At 41.9% G+C, this 25988-nt stretch overlaps 1 protein-coding gene and 1 pseudogene across 2 annotated transcripts; one reads left to right on the forward strand and one right to left on the reverse strand.

The window, feature by feature from the left end:
• The first annotated feature begins 1591 nt into the window (after positions 1-1591).
• LOC143625860 (uncharacterized) lies at positions 1592-3793 on the forward strand. Its single transcript, XM_077096085.1, has one exon. It carries the CDS (start codon positions 1592-1594, stop codon positions 3791-3793), a length of 2202 nt encoding a protein of 733 aa, XP_076952200.1.
• Positions 3794-19578: 15785 nt separating this feature from the next.
• On the reverse strand, positions 19579-25985 carry LOC143625797 (uncharacterized; annotated as a pseudogene). The gene is made up of 8 exons (XR_013152328.1): positions 25841-25985; positions 24546-25278; positions 23522-23720; positions 23336-23444; positions 22686-22744; positions 22433-22586; positions 21091-21393; positions 19579-19679 (listed from the first exon to the last, which is right to left on the reverse strand). The product of XR_013152328.1 is annotated as an uncharacterized LOC143625797 (transcript).
• Positions 25986-25988: the final 3 nt, after the last annotated feature.

Below are 25988 nucleotides of genomic sequence, written 5' to 3' on the forward strand. Positions count from 1 at the left end.
AAAATCATTGATGAAAGTGTTTGTTGATTCAATAATGTTTTACTAGAACAATTGAAACTATGCATGAACTAAAACACAATAACATCATGTTTTTAATGAAGTAAAACACCCTAACAATATCATGTTTTTTTGGGGTTCGTCGGCTTTACCACTCTCCATCGTTTTGAATTGTTTTCTTCTTCTATGTGTTTTTGACATTATCATCATCATCATCATCGTACTCAGTATATCCCACCAATAGCAAAGCTATGGTAGGGTCTGAGGAGGGTAAGATGTAGGCAGCCTTACCTCTACCCCACAGGGATAGAGAGGCTGCTTCCGGTGAGACCCCCGGCTCTATAGTAGTTTTGCATCAAGCCTTGGACATAAGGCACATAGCACTCAATCATCGGGACACCGGCTGATCGGTGCATGTACCCTTATCTTTCAGCTATCAACGCCACTACATGATGTTGTTTTTGACATTATCTGAAACACAATTACATCAGAAAAATATACATGAACTAGAAAAACAGTAACAGCATGAACGATCGATACTTACCATTGTCTTCATCAATTAAATCATTTGCCATTTTTATGGTTCCCGAAAAGACTTCTATGATTATTACAAAAAGAAGAAATTAATTAAAATACATGACCTTTCAAACAAAAATATAAATATGAATCCCATAAAATTAGCAAATAATAACTTGATAATTATCAAGAGTATCAACAAAAACAAAGCAGTAATACCCTCTATATACTGTGTTTTTAAATAAGTTTATATGTCATCTTCCAATGACTTCTCACACTCCTTAAAAAATAGCAAGACATTTTTATCTGAACAGACACACACACACACGAGAAAGCATGGGAACATCCGGCCTAAAATCTACATAAGAGAACCCTGATATCCGTTAATCTCTGACTTCTACAAATGCACCCATACGATTCTGCCCCTTGTTAGAATACAGAACACTGGGTCTAGGGTGGTCTTGAGATACCCCAATAATTAGCTAAGAAAAACATCCCAATGTATGGTGTGTTTATGAGCTGACTCGGGAGGCTAACGGTAAAGGAAAAATACGGTCGTTTAATTGTCAAGCAGTGTACTTCCCCAACCAACTAACTGTGCTTATACTAACAAATGAATATAAACGAACTTTATTTTTTCTTAACGTAGAAACATGAACAAACAAATATATAATGTCAGTGTGTTTGTGTTCGTGTTTGTGTTTGTGTTTGTGTTTGTGTTTGTGTCTCTGTTCGATTTAACTCCCTCCATATCCGCCCAATTCGTTATAATATTGTATGCTAATTTAGATCAAGCTGCGTGGAAGTGTTAATGCTGGCATAAATCAGTTTAAAATGGATTATGTCTGAAAGTTAATGTTAACTATAGATCCAGCTATTCAGTATTCACTTAAGCTTTAAAATACTCTTTAGCTAGACATTGGTTCCGCCATTGTTGAGTAAGATGAATATATGTGATTTAGATTAATCGCAGCAACAACTTCTATATATATCATCATGCTCAACGACCAGATCACAGTAGCATATTTCAATCTTGTGCAGATAGCGGAAGAAGCTTCTGCAAAGCAAGCTAGCAAACATGAGGAGAATGATGCTGAATCCAATCCCTCCGAAACTGAAACAACTATGGGATACGTGCGACCTACGAGCCTTCGTCATCTTAAGCCTTTCGTTACAAACATTTCTGATTTTCGTTGCTCCTTTGCGAAAACGATCAAAAAGCAACTGGATACTCGTATCATTGTGGTGTGCGTACTTGTCAGCCGATTGGGCGGCTAACTTTGCTGTTGGGCTTATCTTGAACAGCCAAAGGGACCCTGGTGAGAGCCCTGTGGAACATGAAGACCTTCTCGCCTTCTGGGCGCCGTTTCTTTTGATGCACCTTGGTGGTCCGGACACCATTACTGCTTACGCGTTGGAGGATAACGAGCTGTGGGTTCGACATGTTCTCAGTCTTGTCTTGCAATGTATAGCTGTTGTTTATGTGTTTATTATGTCGCTTCCACGTAACGGGCTATGGATTCCCACTGTGTTGATATTCTTGACAGGGATGATCAAATACATTGAGAGATCCCGCTCGCTTTATCTTGTGAGTGTGGATAAATTCAAGTATTCAATGCTTAAAGAAGCTGATGCGGGCAAGAATTACGCTAAACTCATGGATGAATTCTCTAACATGAGGAAAGCCAGACTACCCGCTAAAATAGAAGTGATCTCCGAGACAAACGCAACGACCAAATCCACCATCAAGGCTGATAAAGGAAAATTATCCGACCCGCAGGTGGTGAGGTTTGGTCATCAGTTCTTCGAAAAATATGTCGGTCTCTACGTTGATATGATTTTCAATCTAAAGGAATGGAAAGAGAGCCGCGACTTCTTCATCAACAGGACCGCGGAAGATGCATTCAGAGTGGTTGAAGTCGAGTTAAACTTCATGTATGAAGTTCTCTTCACCAAGCTTCGGGTGGTGTATACTAAGTTTGGAGCCATTAGTCGGATTTGCTCTCTAGCCGGGGTTTGTTTGGCATTCGTTTTATTCGCATTGAAAAGCAAAACCAAGTTCCGGGAGACTGATGTTATGATCACCTATGCTTTGCTCATTGGGGCATTGGTTTTGGATATAACTGCTCTGTTCATGCTCTTCTTTTCTGACTGGACCATCATACATTTTCATAAATTGGTGGACGGTGCACTTCACAACACTCTCAAGATCAGAATTGTTGGAGCACTTCTCGAACGCCGGACCAAGGAGCACGAGGATGCCAAACAAGATGCGAATGTGATACCGAAAAGCATTGATCAGCCCAAATGTAGTATATGGAAAATGCAAGTTATAAGGTCCCTAAGGTGGTCTGAAACCATTCCATCTTACAATCTTATCTACAACTGCTTGCACCCACGTGGAAAACGATGGGGAGACATTGTCGACACGTTGGGGCTCACCGACTATCTTGATAGCGTAGTTTACGTAAAACCGAAGCAATTCACCGCAGAGCTTAGAAACTTCATTTTTGATGAGTTAAAATCAAAAGCCGAATTAGCAAATAACTTGCTGATGGCAAAAGAGTTGAGTTCCGAGCGAGGTGCTTGGGTGCTGAAACCGCAAGGCTGGGTTAGCCTAGTGAAATATGTTTCGGAGGTTGACTACGATCAAAGTCTCATTCAATGGCACATGGCTACCGAGATATGCTACAACGACAATCTCAATGGGCTAAATAGCACCACCCAACGAACAAAAAGCTTCATCCAAAGAATGAAGATCTCAAAACTATTGTCCAATTACATGATGTACCTTCTATCCATGCAATCAAGCTTGATGTCCGGAGTGGCGGGTGTTGGACAAATACGGTTTCTTGACGATTGCGCAGAGATTTGCGCGCAAGTTAAAAGGATTTTGGACAATGAAAAAGTTCGGTTTTTGGACGATGAAAAATATATGGAGGATGAAGGAGAAACGGTTAGAGGTAGTGCTAAGCAGATAAATGTTTGCCAAGGGATTCGTAAGGCATCAGCCGAACTGAATTCCGTGTTATTCGAAAGTTGCAATTTGGCAAACGAGTTGTTGCAGATGGATGATAGATGGGAGATTATAAGCAAGGTATGGGTGGAGATGCTGTGTTACGCTGCGAGTCACACACGCGCTAACATGCAAGTAGCACAAGTGAGTAAAGGTGGTGAACTTATCACCATAGTTTGGTTATTGATGACTCACTTCGGTTTGGGAGATCGGTTCCAACACAATAAACGTAAAACAACAGCACAACTCTTTGTTGGCAAGTAGTTTGAAGGGCACAAACTAATTTACCAGGAGTATCACTGACGAATCGTTTCAGACGAAAACATCCTCTGGTAGAATTTTATACATAATACGTATTTTGGTGTTATTGAATAAACTTAGTCGTAATTACCTTTTGTGTTTGTTGTTATAAACTAGGTGTGTACTAATGTAAGCAATTCAAAGTTCATAAAATATACATATGCATATACATATATTTGGATTAATTGGGAGCCTGCCAAACTTGTTTATAAGAAGATAAAAATATAAATTGAAGAAACGTGGATCTACTCACTGGTAGCAGATCTACTTTCCTCGGGTGTGATTAAACTATTTCACCGATGGTTCTTCTGGATCCGAGTTCTTCCACCTACAAAATGAACAGCGCCGTTACTTACCCCTCAGAAAGGGACAGAGGGGTCCTCTTTGGGGTAACCCTCCGGCGTGAGAATCAGTATCTTTTGGAGAAGATAATAATGTTGTATGTAAGTGAATCTCAAGAGTATTGCTGAATCGCTGAATACCCTTGATGATGTGACTGTGTGTCTTTCTGTAACTGACTGTGAGTGAATATGATTCAATATGATTGAATGTGATATCACTGCTTGTAACTGTCAATGATTGAGTGTGAATGAATGTGTCATCAAAGTGGAGTTGATGCTGTATTTATAGTGCTAGGGTTTCCACTGGTTGGGCTCAGCCTCGTTGGCCTCCTCCAACCGCACTGCGCCATGTGTCCTCTGGGACACCTGGAGCTTTCTCGTTGGTTGTAATCATGTGGTAGCACATGTGTCATGCTGAGTTGTCGACCTTTCATTTGGCAGCTGTCAACATCAGCATATTCTTACTCCTTAAAAAGATGCCTTCTAGAAGATTGTCTGACGTGCACAATCAAGGTTGCCCTAACCCTGATTTGGATAAGGACGAGGTTGATTATGTGCACGTGTGATATGCGCCCATCCTGAGGATGCGCGAAGTCTTCTTTTTATTCTCACGCGCAGATATTTCATGCGCAGGTGTGATATGCACGAGCGTGTGATATGCGCCGCGCGCTGGTGCGCCACGCGCAATTGTGACGCGCGAGCATATGTGATGTGCAAGAGCATGCGATATGCGCCGCGCGCATATGTGATGCGCGAGCATATGATGCCTGAGCATGTTTTGTATGCGCCATGCGCCTGGGTTTTGGCTTTGTGCCTTCATAATGTCTTTATCTTGCGGGTTGACCCGGCTTGCTTGGTGTTGAGGCGGGTACATACCTCTTCAAGCCCCCCCAGTCTAATGTGTGTCTTATCTCGCGCGAGCGTGGTGAGATAGATATTAGACTCACTGAATTGTCCTTTTATAGGGGGTTTTGTCGTTTTCCTGGTTGTTTCCATCATCGCGCGAAGTTCTATCCACTTTGTTGAAAACCAAAGGTCCAAACACGTGGTTGGTTGGTGGTGACGTGCGCCGTAAACGTGTCAGAGGTTTCGTGTGCTCGAGGTGCTACAGTTGGCTTTCACGTCCCCTCACAGCTGTCCTGAACACGTGTTGCACTCGCATTGGTTAGTACCTGCGAGTGGGGGCGCGTCACTGTGCCGTGGCAGGTCGGTTACATCTTTCTGTCCCCTCACACAGCTGTTAGGGACACGTGTCGCGCCTTCCTTGGGTTGCCCCTGCGAGTGGGGGCGCGTGGAATCCGATCAGCTGCCACTTTTCTCTCTCCTGGTCCTATAAAAGCAGGCCCTTAGGAAATTTTTATCTTCATCTTCATTGTTTCTAAAATTCAAATTTCTGCTTTCAAATTCTGATTTGAGTGTTTACATCGATTGGAATCCTCGATTATCGGCTATTACAGTTGTATGTCTGATAGTTCATACTCGTCTAGCCCTTCAATCACCTCCGTTGCCTCTCGAAGACGCCGTGTGAAATCTGTGGTGATGTCGACATTGAAGCAAAAAGGAAAGGGGAAGAAGGTTGTTGAAACCACATCGGAGGAAGTAGGGAGGACCAAGGCCACCAAAAGGTGGAATGAAATCCCCTGCAAATTGAAGCAGGCCGATCTCGACAACCTCATCGCCTCTCAGGGGTTTCCCACCCTGTTTGGCTGCATGTTGCCTAGGTCCGGGCAAACGGCGGCGGACCCGCCTGCCGGCTATATATCCCTATATAGCCACTTTTTCACCCACTGCAACCTTCGTCTCCCGATGACAAGGTTTGTGGGTGCACTGTTGAAGTTCTATGGGATTCACATATCCCAAGTCCATCCGTTTGGACTCGTGCGCGTGACTCACTTTGAGTTCATGTGCAAATCCCAGCGCGAGGAACCCACTCCTCGGCGCTTTCAATATTTTTATAAGGCCAAGATCCAAGACAATTGGATCTCTTTTATTCCTCGCAGTCAGAAGGTGAAGTGCTCCACTGTTTCATTCAAGAGCCTTCATGACTGGTCTGAGAGGTTTTTTTACATTAAGGCCGGTGTGATCCCCATCCGTATGACCATGCGCTCTATCACTTCTGCGCCTGCGGATGAGGATGTCCTCAAGAACCCAACTGGCGCATGGGTTAAAAAGCTGACCGCCGAACCATCCCCCGCGAAGAAAATTTGCGAGGAGGCGCTGGTTGGGGTCGGCATGAGCAGGCTCTGGGCCGACAGCGCGCTTGAGCCCGTTATCCAAGTCGACGGGTTGTGTAAGTGTTTTTGTTTTTTTTTTTTTTTTTTTTTTTTTTTTTTTTTTTTTTTTTGTTGTTGCGCGAACATCGTTCTTTTGCTGATATCATTTAACTTGTCTTTGCGCAGTCACCAAGGATTACATCCTTGCCGCTTATGATGAACATGTGGAGGGCGGCTCCGTCGAACTTGGCGTTGGGGAGGTTGGTTTCCCGGATCGCTTCGATGACATGTTCATCCCAGTGGATCTGGATTTTGACTTTGACGGTGACGCGCCTGGTAAGCCTTCGCAATCCTGCTCATTCCTTTAGAATACCCAAGTTTATTAACAGTTCTGTCGCTTGTTTTTGTAGATGCGCTTGAAAACTACGAGCTAGAGCTCGCGGAAGAGGAGGAGGAGGAAGAGGAGGTGCCTCTACTAAAGCGCAAAGCTAAGGGGAAATCTGGCGCAGGGGCCAGTAAGAAACAGAAGAAAGAGGACACCCCTGTCGCTCATCCCCATGCTCAAACGAAGAGACCTAAGGAAACCACAAAGGTTTCTTTAAGTTCTCTGCCTGTGAGAGTGGGCAGACCTCCTGTCCACTTGAGGTATGGTGCCGTCGCCTCCTCCGTTCGCGCTGCTGAAGAGAGAAGCCGCGCCGCGCCTGCAACAGGTATACTTTGCTTATCTTCATCTGACTGAGTTATTATTAAACCGTTGGTTATTTGAATGATTGCAGAGCCGGCGACGGTAACAGATCAGCCGCAGGCGCCACAAGGTGCTACGGCTGCGCCGGGGACTCCATCGAAGTCCCCTGTTCTACCCTCTGAAAAGGGTAGAATGAATTTTATGGCGATGTTCGACGCGCGAACAGAGTTGCGCCAAGGTAAGTGTTGCACATTTGTCTTCTGAATTTTTCCTTTTGGACTTAGTCATAAACCATTCCTTGTTTATTTGTTCATAGGAGTTGTAGCTGGTACAACAGTTGCTGATGATACTCCTGGCGCAGCTGCCTGCGCCGCTGGTTCTGGTCCTGCTCCTGCTAGTGCTGAGTCTCCCCTTGTTGGGATAACCAAGGAGCAGGAAACGGTGTTGCGCGCCGAACTGGCGGCGTCGAGACCTCCTTCGCCTCCTCCTGCACGTAGCCCTCCCCGCGAGGCTGGTTTGGAGCCTTCCAGGTCGCAGCAGAAGAGGCCTGTTGAAGGAGACGAGGAGGACGAGGGGGTTCAAGGTGAAGACTCCTTAGGAGATCGCGCCAGCCCTGCGATGCCGCAAGTGTTCGCAGCGCAGACCTCTGGTGGGGCTGGCGCTGACTTTCCTGCTTCATCCCCGCAGGTATGTATTGATTTGTTGGTCCGCTGCGCGTATCTCCCTATAAGTATGTTTTATGACTTAGAACTTTTCTTACATTTTTGCAGGAAGGTGACCACGTTTACCGCCCGAGATGGAATATTAATGAAGAAAGTTCCTTTCAATCCATGGGCGTATGCGAGGACTTCTGGGCTCATGCCGTGCCTCCTACTGAAAGGAGGTATCAAGAGGAGCGCACTCGCGCGGACTTGCTGAACGACCATGTTTTCGCTGGGTCGGCTTTTTTCGCTGCTTCCCAAGAGCTTCGTCGTGATTATATTAAAGTACGCGACGCTCTTGTGGAAGCCCAGCGAGAGGCTAAGGTGGCCGCCTGGAACCTGTCTGATGCTCGCGCGCGAGCTGAGAAACTCCAGGCGGAGCTCAGTGAAAACCGAGCAAGTGCCAACACCGCATACATCAAGCGCGGGCATGAGCTCCAGGCTGCGCGGGAGAAGCAGCAGTTGGCGGAGGCCGAAGTTGCCAAGTACGCGCGCAGAGTGCGTGTCTTGGAACAGCAGGCCGAGGCGCGTGACCAAGCTATCATCAAGAGTATTACTGAGAAATCATCGTTGGAGAGCGAGGTTGCGCGCCTGAAAAGGGATTTGGCGGCCGCGCAGGCCGATAGAGATGAGGCCTTGGCCACGGCGGCGTCCAGCCAGGAAGCACTTGGTGCTGCGCAGGCGGAGAAAGAAAAAATTTTGGCGGCAGCAGCGTCTGACAAGGAGGAACTAAAAAAGGCTAAGGAAACTGTTGAGTTATTAAACTCTCAGGTTCCTGCCCTCGAGACGTCTGTTGCTGGCCTCGCGCAGGATCGCCAATGGCTGGTGTCACAGGGCATGGCTCGCTGCGCTTTGGCGATGAAATATTCCGCCGAGTTTCAAGCCCTTGTGATGGACTGCAATGCCGCCGCGCGTTTGGTGGGCCGAGCTGAAGGGTTTACGGATGGGTATGAGTATGGCATGTTGAGGAAGAACCCATCCGAGTACCCTTACAAGTTCGATGCGGCCTGCGCGGACATGGCCGCGGTGGGGGAAAAGTATATGAATACTCCCATCCCCATCCTTATGCAGGTACCTTGATTTTAATGAGTTTTACTTTACTAACTTTTCTAAGTGTTTGTACTCATTACTTTTCTAATGATTTACAGATAGCTGCGCTTGCTGACCAGCCCGACCTCGGCGCACTAAAGAAGTTGCTTGATGATTGCGAGAGGGCTGGTGGCGATGATGGTGGCGCGGGGGATGTTGCCCCTGCCAGCGGCTCTGGCGCGGCGAAAGAATCTGCTCGTGACACCGTTGTGATCGAAGACTCCAATGAGGAGGAAGAACTTGACTATGGTCAGTTCGGAGATGAAGAGCAGACCGCGCCAGATGCTGCGCGAGATGATGAGGATGATGAAGCGGCTGACGTCGACGTGGAGACTTGAGAAGCCCTTCATCAAATTTTGTATATTTATCTTTTATACTTGTAGTTTGTAACTCATCATACTTGTAAATTTCGATCCAATGAAATGAAACTTGTTATCTCCTTTTCGTATCTTGCGCATTTCCATTCATCTCTTCATGTTTGGTTGTATAGATATAAGATATGCTTGAACGTTAAAATAAGAACAAGGTTGTAAGGAAATTATTCACTTAACCTCTGTTCTATTTTGTTTGTGGCTCTCGCAGTATCTTGCTCATGCTGACATGCACGCTAATTTTTCGTTATTTCTTTTTCGCGCGTTGGTGTCACGCGGTATGGAAGTATGAGTTTAGCCATTACATGTCAGCTTGTGTTACTCAGATATCCACTATGGTTCCGCGCGCGGCCTCGACCTGAGACCTTAACATGATATGGCATGTACTTTGCCTTAGTTTTGTTTAAGGATTTTTATGATCAGGCTGCGCGGGGTGTAAGATGGATGTATGTGAGTGTTTTGAGCTAAGGCTCTTTGTTTTGGGCTAAGGCCCTGACGATTTTAGAGTTAAGACTCATTAACGTGTTTGAGCTAAGGCTCGTAATTTTGGGCTAAGGCCCTGACGTTTTAGAGTTAAGACTCGTTAACGCGTTTGAGCTAAGGCTCGCGCATGTATGTTTTACTTCGCTTTATTTTGTTTTGAAGTCAATATAGTGTTGTCATATTGTTCCAATTTAATAAAGGAAGTGTGAAACATGTATGCAAAGGTAAGAGAACCAATTTTGAAAGATAGCGCGACAAATATTGAAAGATAGCGCGAATCATCATTGATGATGGCTTAAAAGCCTTGATTACAAATTTGAACTTTTTACATGAAGCATTTTCTAAGTTGTGCCGCGTTCCACGCGCGCGGTATTTTTTTTCCGTTCAAATCTTTTAAAGCGTACGCGCCTTTCCCCAGATCTTCTGAAATTTGATAAGGTCCCTCCCAATTGGGGGACATTTTTCCTGGGGGTATTGCGCGACTAGCTTCATTGTTTCGAAGGACAAAATCATTTTTCTTGAAGTGGCACTCTTTAACGCGCTGATTATAATATTTTTCCAGCTTTTTCTTGTATCTGGCTTCATTAATGATAGCCGCTTCTCTGCGCCCTTCAAGCAAGTTAAGGTCCAACCTTCTATCGCGGTCGTTATCAGTTTTGCCCATCATGAGTACCCTATGGGATGGGCATCCAATTTCCGCTGGGATCATAGCCTCTGTCCCATAGGTTAGGCTGAACGGGGATTCGCCATTGCTAGTTTTGCTTAATGTCCTGTGCGCCCACAGGACATTAGGTAACTCTTCGACCCAAGAATGGGATTCTCCCTCCAATCTTTTCTTCAGCCCATTTAGCAAACTTTGATTCGCGCGCTCCACTTGGCCATTCCCTTGAGGATGGTAGACGGACGTGAAGATTTGGTTGATGTGCAATTCTTTGAGCCAGCTTGATATCTTCCTGTCAGTGAATTGTTTGCCATTGTCGCTCACAATTTCCAGAGGAAGGCCAAAACGACAAATGATGTGGCTCCAGATGAATTGCTTCATCGCCTCAGCTGTGATTTTTGCTAGTGGCTTGGCTTCAACCCATTTTGTGAAATAGTCTATCGCCACTACCAAAAATTTCACCCGCCCTTGCGCTTGCGGCAGGGGCCCCACAATATCAATGGCCCATTTGTGGAAAGGCCATGCTGAGGTGACTGGAATCAAGTTGTTTTTTGGACGCATGGTGTTTGGCGCGTAGCTCTGACATGCCTTGCATTTTTGGATTTCTTTTAGCGCATCCAAGTACATGCCTGGCCAATAGTAGCCCGAGCTCATCGCCTTGGTAACCACCATGCGCGGACCAGCGTGAATTCCACAGATTCCTTCATGAATCTCCCTAATCACATAGCTTGCTTCTTCCGCATCCAGGCATTTCATGAGCGGTCCAAGATAAGAGCGCCGATACACTGTACCATCAAGTAGTTCATAGTTCTGCGCCTTGTGTCTTATCTTTCTCGCCTGTGCGCGATCATCCGGTAACTTCCCCTCTTTCAGGAATTCCATTATTGGAGTTATCCAGGATGAAGGAGTTGTATGAATTACCAGGACCGATTGCGTTTGCACTGACGGGCTGCTCATTATTTCCACCCTGACATCTTTGCCAAAGTGATCAAAATTAGTTGATGCCATTTTACTCAACGCGTCTGCGGACTTGTTTTCGCTTCGCGAGATGTGTATGATTCTGAAGAAGTCAAACTGCTCAACGAGCTTTTTTGCCTGCTCTAGATACAGAGGCATTGTGTTCTCCTTGGCGTCATATAGGCCGTTGACCTGAGCAGCTACCAAGTAAGAATCAACATGCGCCTCTAGTCTTTTAACCCCAAACTTGCGCGCGATGCGCAGACCAGCCAGCAGGGCTTCATACTCAGCCTCATTGTTGGTACTCTTGAAGTCCAACCTGATAGCATAAGTATATTCATGATTATCAGGGTCCACCAGTTTGAGACCTGCGCCAGACCCTTCGCTGTTGGAGGCTCCATCAGTGAATAGCCTCCAAACATCTTCTTCATCATTTGGTCGCGGAGGGTCTACCTCGCGCTGAGCTTCTTCAATCTTTCCCTCTGGGATTTCCGTGATGAAATCCGCCAAAACTTGACCCTTTATTGCTGGACGGGGCTTATAAGTGATCGTGTGTTCACCTAATTCCAGCGCCCACTTTGTCAGCCTTCCGGAGAGCGCGGGACGTCGCAAGACTTGCTGGATGTTGTAACCAGTCAGTACTTCAATAGGATGACCATTGAAATATCTATGTAGCTTGCGCGACGCGTGTGTTAGTGACAAAACTAATTTTTCCATGATGGAATAGCGCGTCTCAGGGTCTGTGAGCACTCGACTCACATAGTATATTGGCGTTTGGATCCCCTTGCGATCCACCAATAATACTGCGCCAATGGCGCGATCTCCAGCTGACAAGTACAATGTAAGGGTTTCGCCAGGAAGTGGGGCTGTGAGCGCGGGCAGCTTTATGAGACATTCTTTTATCTCATTGAAAGCTTGCTCAGCCTCAGGCGTCCACTTGAATTGGCTCTTCTTCAAACAGTTCCTCAAGGTGTTAACGAATGGAGTAGATTTGCTGGCGTGGTTCGCTAGGAACCTGTTGATTGACACCAATCTACCATTCAGCTTCTGAACCTCTTTCATGGTGGATGGTGAAGGCATGTCAAGGATGGCTTCCACCTTCTCAGGATTCACCTTGAAACCCTCCTTAGTGACCATTACACCAAGAAATTTCCCCTCTTCCGCGCCAAAAGTACATTTGCTCGGGTTGAGCTTCATGTTAACTTCCGTTAGGCGCTGAAGAGTTTCCTCGATGTCGTTGAGCATTTGTCTCTCCTCCCTGCTCTTGATCACCAAATCATCGACGTAGACTTCTAGATTTCTTCCGATTTGTTCACTGAAAACCGAATCCATAAGTCTCTGATAGGTTGCGCCCGCATTCTTTAAACCAAAGGGCATTTTTGTGTAACAAAAAACACCCTTGTCGGTTCTGAAGGCCGTCTTGTCTTCATCCTGTGGTGCCATTTGAATCTGGTGATAGCCTTTGTAGGCATCCAGGAAACATTTGAGCTTGAATGGCGCCACGGAGTCCACCTTTGCGTCGATGTTTGGTAGTGGGTAACAGTCTTTCGGACATGCTTTGTTGAGGTCCTTGAAGTCAATACACATCCTCCATGACCCGTTGCTTTTCTTTACCATCACAGGATTGGCTACCCACGTCTGGTATCGGATCGGGCGGATAATGTTTGCGCGCAACAAGTCCTCAACTTGCTCATTCATGGCCTTCGCCTTTTCATCCCCCATGATTCTCTTCTTCTGAGCAATTGGCTCCACCGACTTGAACGTGTTAAGAGAGTGTTGCGCCAAGTCTCGCGGGACCCCAATCATATCGGAGTGTTGCCACGCGAAGACCGACATGTATTTTGTGAGCAACCTTTTCACTCTCAATCTCGTGTCGTCTGAGATGGTAGCGCCAATTGTGACCGTTTGGTCGGGGAATTTTGGGTTTAAAATCCACTTCTCTGGCGCATTGTCCGCCGTTGGAAGTTTCATTCTCCCTTCCCGCGGCGTGGTTGTCACTGCGCACAAATGATCGCGGTAAACAAATACTACGCCTGTTGGTGTAGGGATCCCCAATGCGCCGTGCGCTGGCGATGGTACAGCATTAAATTGGGCAATTGTTCCCCTACCCAGGATCATATTGTGGCATGACGTGGTGGGCAAGACCAAGAAGTTGACAACTTCGGCTCGCTTGTGCTCATCATCCCCCATAGTTAGTTCAAACTGAATCTGGCCTAGGGGATGTATGATTTCATTTGAGACACCACAGATTGGTGCGTTCACAATTTCGAGCCGAGCTTGGTCTGCCGGGTCTAACTTTCTGAAACACTGCTCATACATAATGTCAGATTCGCTTCCAGTGTCCACCAGGACCTTTGACACTTCGTAATGAGCAATGTGTGTGGTAATGACGAGAGGACTGCTTATTGAAGGGCCTCCCCTGATTCTTGGGAAGATGACTTGCTGCTCGCGCCAATCTCCGTGAATTTGCGCGCTTCTCTTTCTTGACGTCTGCCCTTGTCGTCCCCCCTCAGCCACACAGATTCTTTTGTACTTCTTGCTGGCAGAGGCTCCCTCCGGTTGCTCATCTTCTATTCTTTGGTTTTTCACCAAGTGAGCCAGCCTGCCAGACTTTACATCCTTCTCGATCGCATCCTTTAAGTGATGGCATGCGTCGGTGTTGTGGCCCGGGGACCTGTGAAATTCACAATATTTACCACTGTTTTGCGGCCCCTTGTAGTGTAGTTGCTTGGGAGGCTTGAATTGGACATTCTCAGTACTTAACACCTGTGAAGGTGTTTTAGTGAGGGGAGTCCATATTCTTGGCAGAGGTCTGCTAGGATCTCTGCCGCCCTCCCTCTTGTCACCCTCCCCGTGTTTACGAGCATCCTTTTGGGGCTGGGGTGAGCTTGGTTGCGCTTGTTTTTCCGCGGAAGAAAAACTTGTTGGCTGCAACCTGGACCATACAGAGTTCTGTTTGGCCCTCTTCTCTTTGCTGCGCGGTGATTCAGCCTGATGCGCTCTTTCTCTTGCCCTATCTTGGGCAATCTGTTTCTCATTTCTCGCGAAAACTCGCGATGCCTCCATTAACTTGGCCCACGTGGTGGGCATACCATCTTTGCTTACGAGAGCTCGTCGTAACTGATCACTGCGCGCGCCTTGTATAAAGGCCACGCGCAGGAGCTGCTCAGTTATGCCCCCGATTGCCAGGGACTCCTGATTGAAACGAGTGATGTAATCTTCAATCGTTTCATCATTCCTGCGGATGCAGTGCATGATGTCATCAGGATCGCGCGTGTGCCTGCGCTGCTGTACGAAGTGGGCCTGGAACTTTTCTAATAGTTCCTCGAACCCATCAATTTGCCCTGTCGGCAAGCTCTCGAACCATACTCGCGCTGCGCCCGTGAGGCAGCGGGCAAACATATGACACCATGTTGGCATCGTCCAGCTCTCTAGGTTTCCCGTGTTATAGAAACCTTGCAAAAAGTCATCTGGATCTGTCGTGCCATCATATTTCCCCAGACCACTTGGCATCTTGGTCTTGTGCTGGATGGGAGCCTGCGCGATGCGCGCAGTAAACTTTGAGTGTTTTACCAGGATGGCTGGTCTGTAGGGTGTGGTTACGTCCACTTGCCCTCTGACCGGTGGGCTGTATGACATGTGCAAATCCGGATCTGCTCTGGCTCCTGGCGCCATGTTCACAGGCGCGCGGAGCTGCGAGCCTCCTGCATGAGTATCCCTTGTCTTTCTCATGCTATGCACCTCTTCATCACTGAACTCTGTGTGTGCAGTGTGAACAGAATGCCCTTCTTCCGGCGCGCGCGGCCTTTTTGTGGGCTGCTTCTCCATCGCTTGCCTTTGTGTTTGGTCGGCTAGCTTCTTCTGTTTGATCATTTCAGTGTACTTTTCCATCAGACGCCGCTGCTCATTTATGAGCCATTCATTCGGATCGTCTGCTTCATCTTCTGGACCCATTGGTCCCTTCAGCTTCGCGCCGGCCATATTTTGTAACGTGTGATCATCTGGAGGAGTTTCAGTCTGGCCGTGAGGGGTTGTGACGAAGGGACGGTTGCTGGTGGTACGCGTATAATCACGCGGAACCCTCAGAACCTGCTGTCCGTCGTTAACACCCTCACGTTCTATATCCTCCAGAGCTTGATCAACGTTACGAACTCCAGAAACCATGGTGATTGAATTTTTTAGATCTGGATGAGATCTGATTGCCGTTTGTAACAGTGGATGGCGCCAATGAAGAAACGTGGATCTACTCACTGGTAGCAGATCTACTTTCCTCGGGTGTGATTAAACTATTTCACCGATGGTTCTTCTGGATCCGAGTTCTTCCACCTACAAAATGAACAGCGCCGTTACTTACCCCTCAGAAAGGGACAGAGGGGTCCTCTTTGGGGTAACCCTCCGGCGTGAGAATCAGTATCTTTTGGAGAAGATAATAATGTTGTATGTAAGTGAATCTCAAGAGTATTGCTGAATCGCTGAATACCCTTGATGATGTGACTGTGTGTCTTTCTGTAACTGACTGTGAGTGAATATGATTCAATATGATTGAATGTGATATCACTGCTTGTAACTGTCAATGATTGAGTGTGAATGAATGTGTCATCAAAGTGGAGTTGATGCTGTATTTATAGTGCTAGGGTTTCCACTGGTTGGGCTCAGCCTCGTTGGCCTCCTCCAACCGCACTGCGCCATGTGTCCTCTGGGACACCTGGCGCTTTCTCGTTGGTTGTAATCATGTGGTAGCACATGTGTCATGCTGAGTTGTCGACCTTTCATTTGGCAGCTGTCAACATCAGCATATTCTTACTCCTTAAAAAGATGCCTTCTAGAAGATTGTCTGACGTGCACAATCAAGGTTGCCCTAACCCTGATTTGGATAAGGACGAGGTTGATTATGTGCACGTGTGATATGCGCCCATCCTGAGGATGCGCGAAGTCTTCTTTTTATTCTCACGCGCAGATATTTCATGCGCAGGTGTGATATGCACGAGCGTGTGATATGCGCCGCGCGCTGGTGCGCCACGCGCAATTGTGACGCGCGAGCATATGTGATGTGCAAGAGCATGCGATATGCGCCGCGCGCATATGTGATGCGCGAGCATATGATGCCTGAGCATGTTTTGTATGCGCCATGCGCCTGGGTTTTGGCTTTGTGCCTTCATAATGTCTTTATCTTGCGGGTTGACCCGGCTTGCTTGGTGTTGAGGCGGGTACATACCTCTTCATAAATAAACACACACACACACAAATAAGAGAAAAACAAATAAAATGAGCCCAGGCACCATTTTAGATTTTTGAAAGTCTTTTCCCACAAACCTTAACCTCCAATATTCAAAAATCATCTAATAACCCATGCCACAATGTATGGTCCTTTGCCTGCCGTTGACAAATGCCACATAAGCAGATACATAGGTTGGTGCTCGAGAATTGAGATACGAACACAAAACCATCACTACGCTGACATAAGCGAAAATGCAAGGATCGTAACACTCAATAAAAAAAAGCCTTCAACAGAATAATACAGTACAACAGTGTTAAATACTCTAGTCATTCTAACTTAAGTCTTAGGATTAAATAACTATTTTTATTCCTTTAACCCCTTAAAAGCCATCTACCCTGTAACATTTCGGTTTTCCGTTTCATGTTTTGTACCCGACCCGGTTCGTGTCCGGGTGATTTATTAATAAAAGATTTCTTTTAATTATTTCTTTTATATAACTATCAAAGAATGGCAAAAACAACCCTTAACTAAACATTTGATCTTGTTCGCACCCAACTCAATAGACCAAGGACCAATCTGCAATTGTATATTATAATAATAAAATAATCCTTCTTCTTCCACTCATCCCGTCACACCGTATACACCCCCCCCCCCCCCCCTTTTCTATTGCTTGTTCCTTAATTCTCGTTATAATCCAGGAATTGATCTCACTAAATCGTTTATCATACAAAAAACGATCCCACCGACACTCTAAATTGGGAAAAACGAATCAAATCAACAGCTAATACAATCAATGAAATCCGCGGCTGACCTGGGCTCTAAATCGCTATATAAACATGATGATAATTCAATTAAACATACACACACATTCCTCATAACCCTGCGACGCAAAACCCTAACCCAATTACAGTATACGAAGCCGTCATTACCAGAAACGAACTCAAGAGCAGTCGCGACCTGTCTTTTGGCCGTTAAACATCATCCCGCAACCAAATCTGGTAATTGAAATATGTTTAACAATCGTTTCTGCCTGCTAATCAATAACCCTAACCTAATTCTAATCAAAATCAATTAATTAAACGGATTTAAGATCTAGGGTTTGTAATATAAATTTGGGTACTGGGTGTATCTGGTTATATAGTTTAAGTTCTGGTTATCCTCACAAATTAATGGCTGGTGTGTGGACGTTAAGACACTGGAACCGGCTCGGGCGCGGGTTCGAATCCCCCTGGACCGTTTTTCTCATTTTTATTTTATTTTGTTTAATCTTTGTTTTATTCTTATAATAATCATAATATAATATTAGATAAACTTTGTTTTAACAAAATCGAACCTCGTGAGTATTATTTTGGCTGTGGTTTCGTGTCATAGGTTTCTATCTATAAAGTATATATGATATATTTTTATCTATATATATTTATGTATAAATAATTAACATATATACATAAACATACATATATATATATATAATACTACAAAACAAATATTATTTTATTTATTTATTCATTCACTTATATTTTCCAAACCGATCTAGTTTAAAGAATCGAATAAATTCTCCCATGGTTTATGTACATCCGAATATTTTTATTATTATATATTGCTTAATTATTAGTAAAATTCGTTTACTTAAAAACTATAAATATTGATAAAATATATCGCTTATATTATTTACCAAATAATAATATTAACCATAACAATTATAATAAGAATAATAATAATAATATAAATACTAACAATAATAAATATAATATTTTAAAACCCTAAAAGAGATTAAATCAAAATAATGGCATTAAAGCTAATAATATCCCATCAAAATCAAATCGTTATATCTTATTATTTCTTTCCCTCATTTATTAATTATACTATCATTAACAATTAGGGCATCTTTGTTGACGTATTTCGAAGGCTTGAACGTGTTCATCCTCATTTTCTTTTATTATTATCTCATCCTCACTAATCCACTCACTAAAGGTAAGTAATTCACATCCCCCTTTTTACCGTTTTATATTTTGGGGGTGTTATGCGTTAAACCATTTTCACTACAATTCCAGTATTTGCGTATTATGATATTGCTCAATTAGTTATACGTGCGAATGTAACTATGTGTTTAATTTATGTATTGGTGGTTGGTGTCTCATCCTCATCCTCATCCTCATTAGTATGATCATACGCCGTCGGAGTAAATCGTTATCCATGGGATTCGAGTGAAAAGACAACTTTTATATTATTGTGATATTGTTGTTATGCTAGTTGTAATATTTCATATTATCGCAAGGAATTGTCATTTTTATATTATATGTATTCAAAAACCGTGATTACTTGCTCAACTTTATGTTGACAAACTATGTATTTTCCCACATAGCACAGGTAGCTACATTGGATGAAGAATCAAGGGATTAAAGAGTAGTTGGACCTTAGGATGCATGGTTAATTAAAGACTATTTATTTCTTTATATTTAATTGTCATGTTTATTTATATAAGACAATGTTTGTGCTTTTACGTATTTGAATAATATGAATTTAATAATTTATATATTGACACGTGGATTTATTTTAGTGTCTTTTGAGCTATGATACAATTATATCGCGCCCCGGCATATTCCGCCGTAGGTTGGGGCGTGATATATCCGACATAAGGTACATTTTAGTTATGCTAATGGTTAGTAGGATGTTTGGTTGAGTTTTATAACTTTTACAGCAACGAGTTCTCGCGGTTCAAAAAAACACCAGGGGAACTGCAAGTTAGCTTAATGCAGGCTCACCAAGATCTTCAAGGTCTAAGTATTCACGGAAGCTACTACAAATCTCTACAAAACCTAAAACCTAAACTATAAACCCTATGTAGTGAAGTTTAAAGGAATCAAACGACTGTTAGAGCCACGATTTCATTTCTGCAACTAGGTGAACTACTTTTCCCATCTCAAAAAATCACCATGTAGATCAACAATAACAAAGAATAGATACATCTAGTACAAGTCACATTACCATATTCAACTATGATTAGAGAAAACCACCGAAGCAAAATTCGTGTTAATAGTAGCTTGACCAAGACTGATATTGATTATAATTTGGTGCCTTTGAGGTGTGATGTCCATATAACTTTATTGGATCCGGAGCTCCATATGTTGAACCTTGAAAGAATAAAAAGATGCAAAATTAACACCAACAAAATAAGCAACATTTTCTGTCCCTAAAGATGCAAAAGTTGAATCTACATGCATGCCATATACACACAAAGTGGTTATGTGACCGCATCTCTCTTTCCCCAAACAAGTGCTTATGTGGTTTTCGCATTTCTCTATAAAAAATTGGTTCTCTAATGAACGTGCTATTACATGCATATGCGCATTAGTACATATAATTTACATACGTAAAGGGTCTCTTATGATCACATATAAGAGGCTAAGAGCATAAAGTTTATATAATGATGAGTATATGACTATATGGGCACACAAGTAATTGTAGCATGAAAAAAATTCCACAAATAGAAATATTGTGATTGAAAAGTTCATTATAACAACAGGTGTGATTAAAATAATTTCATGCTTATTAATGCATTTTAAACATAATTAATTTGTGGGCTATACAGAAAGTTTGGTCCTTTTTTATGGAAATAACATATACAATCTCATTGTTCACCTATTTGGTTCTTTTCACTAACAGGCTTTGATAAATCTGTCATGTTAATTAAAATGACTATTATATCCCTTCACTTTAAAAAAACAATAACATGTTGGACACGTGGGCTTTTGAGGAAAAACTTTGGTAATAGATTCGGTCTTCTTACACTGACTTGGCACGTATTTTAGTGTCAGGTAGTGAAAGTGACGAAACATGTTACTAAGGGGTGAACAACTAGAACCGTGTGTCTAATTTCTAAGCAAAGAACCAAATAATAAGCTGAGTACATTTGGTTTGATGCAAAAAATGAACTGATAGCATTAGAAATTTCAACCATTAAGGTGAGAATGTGATTTAATTTATATATTGATGATTATTAACCTCCCAAAATAACCTTATTAGAAAAGTTTGGATCTTTTTTCCTGTAAGTTGCTGTAATCATGATAAATATATTAACTAATTATCACATTAAAAAGAACAAAAGAAGCGTCCAACATCCTATAATCTTTTCTAGTTTTAACTAGCATGTAACTAGCTTTTTGAAACACATCCTAACGATTCTACTTTCTAGTTATGTTTAAACTCGAGAAATGTAATATATGATGGCATACTTAAATTAGAAGTGTAAAGAGCCGAGCCCTAATGAGATACTTGGGACTGCTGGCTAAGAGTTTAAACCAAGCTCTAGAGTAGCCTATACTGAAGTTCATTTAATAGATGAGCCTAAACAAGCCAGTGTGTGAAAAATAATCTTTAAATAATACAATAAAATATAGTGTTATACATATAAATGTGATACTAATAACTTAATAATATATATTACCTTATATATAAAGTTATAAAATTAAATATATAGAAAAATAACTATATACACACACACACATACAAGTAATAACTTTGGGACTTGTGAGATTCACTTACCATGCTGAATTGATGTAACGGGAGATTGAGTTGGAGTGTGCAGATCAACCTGACGGGCAAAAGACAGTCCACCATAGGCATTATACAGAGATGAAGAACTTGGTGCATAGCCTTCTAAAGGGGCAGGATGGCAATTTGTGTTTGCAGTATACTGAGGAGATATATCCATTGTTTCATTACTTGCAGTATGGTAGAATGAGTTTCTCTGATAAAAGTTGGAAACAGTGATGGGAACTGTTACTCTGTGCTCATATCCACTGTAACTATGACGGTGATTCAAATCATCCCTAGGGAGAAATCTGCCTGAAATTACAATCATCAGGTATTTTGTTTATTTATTAAGTTTGATTAACATTGGCAAACATTATAATTCGTGTCTAGTCCACCTCTGGCCTAGAAAAAAAAAGGAGTGTTCATGTGGGGACATGGGGTGGAGTCAGGGCGGGTAAGTATGATACAAACTCGAGCTGAATTGACCTGAAACACTTTTTGTCCAAAAGTTTTAATTAATTTTATAAACAATCAGTGAACCTCCATATGATTTTATAATAATAATAATAATAATATCATTTCAATAACCATCCAATTTTATAAATAAAAATAGGGGTGTGCACGGTTCGGTTGGGTATTAGCCTCAACCAAGTTAACCAATCGGTTTTTGGTTAATCGATTCAGTTACACAGATGGTCACTGTGGTTTGGTCTAAATTTTGGATTTCGTCCACAGAATTTAAAAGTTACAACATTTAAATAATATTAATAATAAAAATAACTATACTAACAATTACAATACAGCCATACCCAATAGAAATCCTACCCAGAGCAAAGCTATTGGTACGGTCAGGGGAAGGTGAGATGTAGGCAGGCCATACCTCTACCCCAAGGGATAGAGAGGTTGCTTTCAGTGAGACCCACGGATTTATTATATTAACAATTATAATATAATAATAACAATAATACGAATAATAATAATAATAAAGAGTTAAACTGAAACTTTAAAAAAGAAAATAAGTAAAGGGGTTAAAATGTAACTTTTAAAATGCTAAATTAGTAATTTTACCATGGGCTACACTCGTAACTTGTAAACTTTAGTGACGAAATCCATAATTTGGACCAAACCAAAGACTAACCATGTAGTTAACTCTAAAATAATTTGAGAGTATATATACATCAAAATTCAAATATAAACTTCTGATTTTCGACCTGTTTTTAATTTTTTAGCATTTCTATTATTATTTAACCTGATACGTAAAGCATAACCTAAACTGACCCATGCATTACTAAACAAGCAGAAATTGCTACTTCTACATGCTACATAGGATTTCAAATGAAAAAAATGATACCTGATGGAATCGCCTGATATTGTAATGTGGCGGTGTTGGAAATTCCTGAAGTAGGATGACTTAAATGTTGAGTTCTAATGCCTGATTGCAATTTTGCTTTCATTTCATCCAAGCATTTCTCTGATTCGGTCATGTTGAGTTCTATGTATACAACCTATAAATTAGAAGAGTAACATTTAACAATAACAAAATAATATAAATAATTGTAGGTGTGTGTAGGATTAAATGTATAACATGAACATATATTGATGACCTGATCAAAATACTCATCTGTCCCAGGCATATCCTTGCTCCTAGGCAAAACAAAATTGGCTGAAAGTACCAAACAGCACAATTAAAAATAAATGATTCAATAGTAAATATGATGACAATCTATCATTAAAGGGGAGTTTGAAGTCTGAAATTTTATTTTGAGTACGGATTTCTAATAATTTAGAGCGAAATAACATTCGGTTTAGCTAGATAAAAGTTGTAAGAAATATGATTATTGAGATAAATATAAATTACCTATATGTTAAACACATGAACCCTAACATGACACGAGTTTCACAAGTTGCTGCGATTACAACTCATCTTACCCGAAACTTTTATTTAGTTAATATTTTTTGCATACTAATATTCTAAATTTACAAACTTACAACAAAAAGCATAGATTTCTATAACTACAAAATAAATAAGTTTAAACTACAAAGTTGATGCTCATTTCTTGTTGATCTTTTAAATTTTGTCATCAAAAACCCAATCAGTTTTAGTTATGATATAAAACCTTATTTTAAAAATGATAAAAATAAACAGGATAAACGGGTCAATGCACAACCCGTTTAGCTAAACGTACTCAACCCGCGAATTTCATGTCATGTTTTCGTTTTGTGCCAGAAATTCACACCCCTATTAACAAATTACCTATCATTTCATTGACAGCTTCAGCAGGAACCTCTTTTCCCATTTCTCTAAATCTTTTCTCATTGCGATCTTTGAGATCTTCAGGCCTAGAGAAAGCTACAACTGCAATCTGATTTTAACCATCTTTTTATTTACAATCAGTTTATTCTCTACATGTTACATAAATAATGAACTGATGATGTTTACCTTCTGATAATTAGCAAAAGGCTTCAATTTGCGCTTACGAGCACTCTTGTAAACATTTGTCTGGTCTATAATTAAATTGCACGGTCTTTTAGAAGCCCGGGTTAATAAGGTATTAAATATTGCAGTTGCACGGTCCATTAAGCGGTCAAACCGCTCACCATAGTTTTGCACGGTCAATTCAGTTATGTTGTATCACTTACTTATAAAACAATATCAACAAGTTTAATCAAAGAAAATTGGTCAAATGGGTTGACCGGGCCTGGGTTAAATGTCACCCAAAGTGTATTTTAAAAGCATAAGCACCTTATAGATCATTTTTTACAAGAAACTATATCACTTTTGAAAAAAAAAATTAAATTTGTATTCATATTTACCATTGCAATTAACTTATAAGATAAAAGAGTTCAAGCAACAATATTTCTGATAATAAAAAAAAAGTAGGAGTGTAAACAAAGCAAGCTGGTTCGTGAACTACTCGAGATCGGCTACTTAAAAGCTTGAATCGATACGAGCTTAAGCGGGAACGAGCCTTCAAAATAGCTTGTTTTATAAACGTGCCCGAGCTTCACCTATCAAGCTCAAGCTGGCCGGTGAGCCTAAGCAAGCCACCTGTTATTTATATAACTCATACTTAATGTATTAAATAATATTTACAAAATAATACTTATTATATATAAAAATATGATAAAAATAACTACATAATATAAATATATTATTTCTAAAAACTATAACTATAATTGTATATTAATAATTAAGAATGTATGAAAATTATATAATAAACGAGCCGAGCTCGAGCTTGAAAAAATTACTCACGAGCCAAGCTTGAGCTTTATAAAAAGAGCTCGAAATGATCCGAGCTCAATCCTAGTTGAGCTCGGGCTCGGCTCGGCTCGGCTAGTTTACACTAACAAAAAGAAATAGACCGTCATTTGATCCAGAGCCAAAAAAAGCCGAGCCAAGTTCAAGCTTGAAAAAATTACAAGCCGAGCTCAAGTCTAGTCGAGCTCGGGCTCGGCTTGTTTACACTAATAAAAAACAGACCTTCATTTGATCCAGAACCAAATTTGTTCCAAGCAAAATATATCGCTTTTCAGGGTGATCTTTAACCCATCTTTCGGCCCAAGTAGTCTTTCCAGAAGCAGGTAAGCCCACCATCATAATCAATTCACAATTACAAACATCTGAAAACGAAGGTCCCACCAAACCATTTCCATCCTCAAACGCACAAGACCACGGTCTATACCCATCTAATGGGACCAAGCCATCATCAAACCCAAACTGCAACCAAACCACAACATTCTTCAAAAGAACATGTGGAAACACAGCCGGACCACCCTTAACCAAACGGCTCGCAACACCGAGCCACTTTCCATTCTTGGCAAAACTGATCGAACCCATTGGTTCACTTTCCAAATCAACAGCACAAAGAATTGTATCACCAATATCAAACCTCTCACCATAATTAGAAAACTTTCCAGAATTAGAAAACTTCCCGGTCCCACCGAACCCAAAACTGTGTTCGGTTTCACCAAGGTTTCCTACCTTGTCATCTATTCTTGAGATGCCAACCCGACAGAGGTGCTGTTGACCAACGGGAGTGTCATCCATATCAACGGGTTGACCGGATACTACTTTGCAGCTAAAGCAATACTTCCCTCTAGTTATACCTACATTAGCCCGAGCACCAGACCAGCAGTAAGCAAAACCATGCTCATATAGTGCAGAACCTTTGAGGCCGTTTTCTTCAATATCAAAATGTAGTAACAGACAACCAAATCACCCAATTCAGTAGCTAACATCATCTAACGAAATTAGCAATATATGATTTCACCTAACTTATGAGCTAATATCATATTCTAATGGAATCAGTAAGATAGGATTTCACCTAACTTATCAGCTAATATCATCTAATGTAATTAGCATTATGATTTGATCCAACTTATCAGCTAATATGATCATCTGATGAATATGGTAATATGATTTCACCTAACTTATGAGCTAATACAATCTAATATAGTTAGCAATATGATTTCACCTACTTACACCTAACTTATGAGCTAATATTATCTAATGGAACTAGCAATGTAATTGGTAGCATTAGTTGTCCTAGGGTTTTGTTACAGTAATCAGAGAATTAGACATTGAACAGGTTCATGAGATGCAAATTGCTAACATAGTAGCAGATCGACAAAATTGGAAACCCTAACCTGTGATTAATATTTAAAAAAAAATGCAAATTGGTACTGCATTCATTCTAGGGTTTTGAATAGGGAGAAAAGCGGGAAGAAAGTAAGTTTATAATAATAATAATAATAATACCTAGATCACAATCGGCAGGGTTAAGAAGGACTCGATGATTGTTGGCCAGTGAATAAGGCTCGTAATTTAGTCGTGGTTTCTTTACCGACGAGTGGTTATCGTCGTGTGCTGATGAATAACGTTCCCGCTTCACCCACGACGCCATGGT

This window comes from Bidens hawaiensis, unplaced genomic scaffold (assembly GCF_021521415.1).
Source record: "Bidens hawaiensis isolate Kalapana, Puna unplaced genomic scaffold, B.hawaiensis_p1.1 tig00004242_1, whole genome shotgun sequence".
NCBI classification, from domain to species: domain Eukaryota; kingdom Viridiplantae; phylum Streptophyta; class Magnoliopsida; order Asterales; family Asteraceae; genus Bidens; species Bidens hawaiensis.

Coding starts and splice junctions, on each gene's coding strand:
- LOC143625860 (XM_077096085.1), top strand. CDS start 1,592: ATGAGGAGAATGATGCTGAATCCAATCCCTCCGAAACTGAAACAACTA.